The sequence below is a fragment of the Sturnira hondurensis genome, unplaced genomic scaffold (assembly GCF_014824575.4).
Source record: "Sturnira hondurensis isolate 20B ecotype Veracruz unplaced genomic scaffold, ASM1482457v3 Scaffold0019070, whole genome shotgun sequence".
NCBI classification, from domain to species: domain Eukaryota; kingdom Metazoa; phylum Chordata; class Mammalia; order Chiroptera; family Phyllostomidae; genus Sturnira; species Sturnira hondurensis.
Window position 1 is genome coordinate 193,390 of NW_028091701.1, and position 7,263 is coordinate 200,652.

General features: G+C 50.5%; 1 protein-coding gene across 1 annotated transcript; it reads right to left on the reverse strand.

Moving 5' to 3' along the window:
- Nucleotides 1-477: 477 nt before the first annotated feature.
- Nucleotides 478-7,016, reverse strand: CUNH16orf82 (chromosome unknown C16orf82 homolog). Its single transcript, XM_037070888.1, has 2 exons — nucleotides 6,890-7,016; nucleotides 478-992 (listed from the first exon to the last, which is right to left on the reverse strand). Exons 1-2 carry the CDS (start codon nucleotides 7,014-7,016, stop codon nucleotides 478-480), a joined length of 642 nt encoding a protein of 213 aa, XP_036926783.1.
- Nucleotides 7,017-7,263: the final 247 nt, after the last annotated feature.

Below are 7,263 nucleotides of genomic sequence, written 5' to 3' on the forward strand. Positions count from 1 at the left end.
GACTGTTGCCACAGATGGAGCAATTTTCATTGATGGTTTTGACACAGTCACTGTGAACTTTCTAAAGGTCTTTCTGCTTCTTTTGGCAAAACCACTCTGGGTGAAGCCTGGGTTTGCTGGATCTTCACATCTGCATTTTTTGAGGACCTTCTCATGAAGGCACATGCCTCTGCATAGGCTGCTTTTCCTCGGTGACCTGCAGATGTCACCTGCAGGTCACCTTTTCCTCGGTGACCTTTCACATTGTCCCCTGCCTTGTCCTCCTGGAGACTGGTATTACTTTGCAGCCCACCTTGCACGTTGCTGTCCACCCTGATGCTCTGGCAGCTGCTGGCTTGGCTAGAGGGAAGGCTGCTCATGGGACTGACCAGACCGCTGCTCACCTGGTAGGTCAGAAAGCTGCTGCCTGGGCTGATGAAACTGAGGCTGGCCAGGCTGCTGGCTCTGCTGTTGATGGTGCTGCCAGGCAGGCTGGTCTCACTTTTCCCCTCCAGTCTGCTGGGTGCTGTTGGCCTGGCTGGATGCTTGGCTCTTCACCTGGTTAGAAGAGTAGGTGGTACACAGCTGGCTGGTTGGGGTGCTGCCTATTTGGGTTCTGAGTCTTTTTTTCAGCTTCGGGATTCGAATGCTGCCCACCAGGCTGACCTCACTGTTCTCCTCGTCCCCTGCATACCCGCTGCTCAGCTGGCTGATGTCACTGCTCTTCTCTAGGCTGCAGTGTCGTGTGCTCCTCACGCTGCTCTCACTGCTCCGGGCATTTTCCAGGTTACTGCTGGAAACTCTCAGGGGCTCCTGAGTCGCTCTGGTGTCATGGTGTGGCTGCAGGGGTGACTGGTTCTCTAAGCAGGGTGACTGTAGGCTTGCATCTTGGCCCTGAGCATTCCAGGCACAAGAGTCTCCTTCCCTATCCTGGAGGAAAGTGGGGGGCAACTGAAGTGGCTTATCCAGAAGGAAGGTGCCCTGGGAGACCTCTGGACATTGGGTGTGCTTGTCTAGTGAAAGGATGCTCAATTTATAAGGCTTCTTTTCAAAACAGAGTGCTCTGATTGGCTGGCTTGGTTCCCATGGCGATGGGGCTTGTGAGGTGGGCAGTGTGAGAGTTGAGGGAACAATGTTGTCCTGGCACTAGTCACACTAGTGGCTGGGGCTGGAGTTGGGCAGAAAACGCGTCCGTGGCCAGATGCAGTGAGAACCAGATTCTGAGGGGTATGTAGCCTCTGCTTGGCCATGTCAGGAGACCTGGGCAGGCATCCCAGCCGAGGCCCTTCTGAGTTGCATTTCTTTAGGACATTACTTCATCTTCTGAGCCTCCTGCTCCTTGACAAGGTGGCTGTAAGAAATGCAGAGAATAAATATCATAGTCAGGAGCTTAACTTAAATCCCTGTCAGATCTGCATGGCCCTGCCCGGTCCCCTTCCTAATCTCCATGCCCAGTCACACTGGCTGCTTTTTTATTCTGAGCTCTTCCCTGCCGCAGGGCCTTTTCGCAGCAGCCTTCACCACCTGGAATGCTCTCCCCTCAGCCCCCTGCCCTTCAAGCATCAGCTCAAGTGTCCCTCAGGAAGCCTTCCCAGGCCTCCCCAAGAAGGTCCTTCTATTATTCTTTATGTCACTCCCTTTTCTTTGGGTCTTGTGGCATTGATTACAATTTGCAGTTATTTTTATGGATTGGTTACTTACTGCTGGTTCCCTTTGCTATAAGATCAACTCTGTGAGGGAGGGATTCTGATTTCTTGTTCTCCTCCCTGCCTCCTGGTGCAAAACATGGTGCCTGGCATAGTGTCTGCCACACAGTAGGTACTCGTTCACAAGGTGGATGAATGAGCTGGCCTGGGCCATGCATCACAACAACCTCAGGAGCTTTTAATGCACAGATTTTAGTTTTTTTTTTTTTGGCAGAGGCTCCCCCTTAGTTGCCCACTGGAGATGCCAGGGAACTTGGGTCTGACCTCTAGAGGTTCTGAGTTAATGGGTCTGGAGTGAGGCTTTGGCATCAGAATCTTTAAAAGTTGGTGATTCCAGTGTGCACTCAGCACTGAGACTACTGTCCTGGGGTTGGGGGGGTGGTGGTGGCGGCGGGGACACTTGGCTTTCTGTGCCTTTCTGTAGGCAATTCTCTGTGCAAGCTAAGTGTGGTAGATGAGAATGCCCCACTGGGAACTTATTAGCAGACACTTAATAAATGTTCATTGAATTACTGAGTGAGTGAAGAAATTCACTGACCCCTGAAGGGTTCATGGGTGTGTTTTAGGGACTTGGGGAATTCATTGACATGGTATGCAAAAATTTTGATAAGCTACATATATACCTTTTCCTCCCCTAGGAAAGAAATCATAGCTCTCATCAAATTCTCAGGGTGTTCATGGTCCTCAAAAGATCAAGAAGCATAAAGATTCAATGCACTCTTGCCTTAGAGTTGGGAGATGGGTGGCCCTGATGCTTAGCCTGACTGTGGTAGGTCTGGAAGGGGCTGGCTGTGTCTGGGATGCAGGGTGAGGGAGAAAGGGAGGCACTCATTGGAGAGTAAGCTGCTCAGCCCCTTGGCAGGTATCAGCACTGTCAGTGCTGATTATCACTTTCATCTGTATTATGAATTCCTTTCCCTGGGGACATTCAGCTCCCCTCTGCTGTACACAGAGACATCTCTTTTGCCGCAGAAATTCTGGTCCTTCTGGGATGAAGGAGACATCTCCTGGGATAAAGGCTGCCATGTCCCAGTGCTGTGCCCTGGTTCTCCCAGAGATGGAGGGACTCAAGGGCCAAAAGGAGCAGCACGTTCTAAGCTCATGGCACATCTGGACAGAATGGGGGAGGGGTTTGTCCAAGGTGCTACTTTCTCACCCATGCACGAGGCTGCCTCTCGGTTTCCTGTCCCTATTGCTGTTTGCCTCCAGAACCCTTCTCCCATCTAAACACACATTCTGTCCTTCTACCAGATTCCCTCTCATGTGTTTGTTTCTCCATTAGGATGTCCAGTACCCACAGGACCTCAGTTTGATGGGTGAGAAAACTGGTTATGGTCACATTCTCTGTGTCCTGGGAACTGTGTTTGCCTCACTCCTGGGTGTCAGAGACAATGCTATATGTTCACTGAAACCTCTCCTTTGTCTCCTGGGCCTATGGAAAGAGTACCTTTCCAACCTCTTTGCATCTAGGTGGGGCCGATGGAATGTAGACAGATGTTCAGGCCTGGCACATAAACATCTCCTTTGCACCTTTCTTCCCTTTCTGCAGGGACCTTCGTGCTTAGAAGATGTACACTATCTTCTATGGCTCCACAGAAGATAGAGCCAAAGATAGGGCCTCTCTGTGACTGTGGAGAAGAACCTCCACCTTCCACCAAATGTGTTGTGATGTCAGTGAGCAATAAACTACTAACTGTGCTAACCCAGCAAGATTGGGGGTTGTTTCTATAGCAGAGTCTAGACAGACTAATGTACCGCATGCACAGATGCTGCCAACATGCCTCCCTGGTTGAGCTTTGTCTTGGAGGATCCCGAAGTGGACTCTGGGGCTGCCTTCCTGCCCAACATCTACCCCGAGAACTCAGCATCCACATCTCCTAATGGGAAATCTATGCTCTCTCACATCTTGAGGATGGGAGGGATTGTTACTGGAAAAGTACTACCACTCTAGAAAACAATGCAGCAGCCCCAGGTCTCCAACCTCAACATTTATCCTTAATATTTCATCAGGAAACCCTTGGCTAAGTTAGATATCAATTCTGAGTGTGACACACCACAGTCACTTGTACCCCAGTGCAGTGCTTTTCTGGTTTTCATGTGTTTATTTGACAAATATTTCCTGAACTTTGATTTCTTCTTTTCTTCCACTGATATTGACTGAACACCTGCCTGCTGCCCATCAGGCAGTGTCAGCTCCTACCTTAGAGATGGGCAAAAAGATATAAACATGTCATTGTGGTGGGATAATAAACATTAGAAGGAAAATAAATCAGAACCAAGGGAGAGAGAATGATGGTGTGTGCATGCGTGTGCATGTGACATGTGTCTGTACATGTGTGTGTGCATGTGCTAGACCATGGCCTGCAGTCAGAGGGAACAGCATAGGGAGAAGAGGTCACAGAGGGTGCTGTGGGGCGGTTGGGATGGGCTTGGTGGGCCCTGGTCAGGGCTTTGTCTTTTACTGCTAGTGAGCTGGGAGCTGTTGGAGAGTTTTCAGCCAAGCAACGACATGAGGGGACTGGAGGTTCCAGGGGCTGCAATGTGGGAGACCAGTGGGAAGGAACTTAAGTGAGAGCTAGCTGAGGCTATGCAGGAATCTCAGGGAGACATGGGCCTGGCCTGGATCAGGGAGGGGCCATGCAGGGACAGAGAAGTGGTCGGATTATGGGTATATTTTGAGGGCAGAACATCTTATCTGAGAGCTTCCCTGGGATCTTCTGGTGGACGCCTTATCTCTTTGTAGGAGGCCCTGTCATGTGGCCCCATCTGGACTGCACTGTCATTCTTCTGCTTTGGGGCATCCCTGAGCACCTGCTGTTACTCTCTGGGCAGTGTGATGAGGGCTCCACTGAGCCAAATGCACCCAAGTGGGCACATGGATCTCCTTTCACAAGAGCTGAGTGGCAGATAGACAGGTAGAGGGCCCACTGTTGGTTGGGCACTGTGCCATGCTGTCTCATTGCAACCTCAAAGCCCAGCTCCAAACCACCTGACTGGGCTGCCAGGTAGGGCTCACCATGGGGTAGCAAGAGGCATTCCTGTGGGCCAGGAGCAGTGGGTACCTCCCTTCTTGGGTGCACTTGGCAATGGAGCTTGAACAGGTGGACTGTAGGTCAGCCTCAGGCAGGACACAAGCACTGGTGGAATGACCAGAGGGAGACCAATGCCCCTGCAACATGTAGGGCAGTCACCACTGCTTGACAATTAATGTGTAGTTCAGTGTGTGACTGAAGAGTTTTCTGAGATCTGAGACTTTCATTTTATAACGGAGCAGTGCTAAGCAATGAGATGGGATGAGTTTTTCATCCTAACCTGATGCAAGTCTTGCATAGTCAGTATGACTCCTGAAAACCTGCTTTGTAGGCCTGCAGTTTTGTAAAGAGATGGTGCCTCAGACATTCTTAGGCACACTGGAGCTTGAGAACCATCTAGTTATACCAGTGGCCATGGGAGTCCATGCTCAGAGACCCCAGCATGCCCATCCTGTGGTTCAAAACTATCCACAAGTCTTCTTGGTGGCTCCTGGGCACAGCGATACCTGACTCTGTAGTGTGGACCTGGGTCAGGCAGACATGCATGAGACCCAGACCTGCCTTCGACCAGCTGTACAGCTAGACAAGTGATGCAAACCCATTTGGCCCTGTGTCCTCATCTGAGAATTAGTCACATAGATGCCAGCTGTGGCACTCCTTGAGGTCAAAGAGTGTGTGTTTAGGCCACTGCTGAGTCCAGTGCTTGGACTGAAAGAATAAATGAATGCAAAGCACTCAGAGCTAGGACTGACACATGGAAAGTTCAGTAGGCTTAATTACTGTTATTCTGTTTTGATATAAAGCCTCTTTACCACCAATATAAGGAAAACAAAATGTGTTCATTTTAAAATGGATGGATTAAATGAGAGAATAGAGTTACATCTTCCCCAGATGTTATGTTCTCAAGCCAGAAGGATGATAAATGCATGTTGGATGGAATTCTGTTGGTGGGGTACATGTCAGGGCAGAGAAACCTTTGCAGAGGAGCCCTTGTTATTAAGTCCCAAATTACAAATGAGAAAACTGAGGCTCAGCGAGTGGAAAGAGACTTCCTAAAGCCTCCAGGCTTATAAGCAGCAGAGCTGGGGTTCATCCCTGGTCTCCTGACTCTGAGGGGGCACCCAGGAATGACAGGTTTGCAAAAGGGGACAGAGGTTCTCAGAAAGGGGAAGCACTGCCTGGGCCAGGCAGCGAGTGAGTGGCAGAGCTGGAGGGAGAGAGGCCACTTGTGTCACTGAAGAGGGCAGGGGCGGAACATGTGCAGGAGCTGGATGCTCAGAGAGACAGGGAGCAGGAGCACGGTGGGAGGGGGAATGCAGGGACCAGCGACCTTCCCAAGCAGGCATGTCTGCTGGATGAAGCCGTATGATCCCAAGTGTCCTGGACTCTGCAGCCTTACTCTCCCCATTTGTAAAGGGAGGCAACTCTGTAAACCTGCCTCTCTCCTTGGGCTTTTGTGATGCAGGCGGGGAGCTCCCCAGAATTTTCAAAGGAGAAAACTTTGCCAGGGGCAGCTAATTGTCACACAGTGTGAATACTGGCCTGGGCTGCCTGCCATGTGGCTCCCTGGTGCTTTTCAGTTAGCATAGAATTAGCACGAGCCTGGGCTGGCCAGAGTGGGCTGGGCTGGCCCTGAGTTGCACCTTTGCTGAAGGGTGCATGGCCTTTTCATCAAATAATTCCTTCACGTTCAGAGAGAAGAGAAATTACTGGCAGAAAATGAGGATATAAAGCCCTGTTGGAGCTGAGCACCTTACTGGGGTGCTAAGCACTGAGCACTTGGAAGCTGTCCAGCAGGTTGGCTCATTTTTAATGGCCTAGGACTGTAGTTCATCTGTTTAATTCAAACGAGGTGACATAATATCTTTCATTTGGACTTATTACTGGCCCCGCAGTCCTTCGGCTCCCAGCATCCTCTGGGCAGGACATTCTGTCATTACTACCTATTTTCTCTCTCTGGCCAAATTGAAAGTCTGCGGGAAGGGCTGCAGCCTCAGAGAGGAGTGATCAACAGAGAATAGGTCACATTGGGCATTAAGGAATGAAAATGAATTTGTTCTTTCCTCTGTTGAATAAGCAGCTGGACTTCAGTCTCTGTGATCCATGAAATAGGCTGTCAGGGAAATGGGGAATGGCTGCATCTGAACCTCATCAGTGGATTCTGCCCCTTACCTTGGAGACTGGTGCTTCCACCAGGTATGAGCCTGAGAGGAGGGGCACCCACATTTTGGGGCCCACTGGATGCCTGATGCTTGGCTCCATTGGTCCTGGGAGGAGGGAGATGCCTTGTTGTCCCCATCTTGCAGATGAGGACAACAAGGCCCAGAAAGGCCCAGAGACTTGCTCAAGGTCATTGAGGTGCAGGCCTGCCTCGGTCTGAGGTGTGGAACATTGGGGCTGGGATTTAGGCCTGAAGAGCCTCCAAACCCCACTCTCTCCCAGATCAGTATCTCAACATGAAGGATCAGCTTCCCACACAATTTAAACACCCACTGTCACTGAATGGAGTGAGGGTTAAATGAAGTAGTGGATGTAATGAGCTCAGC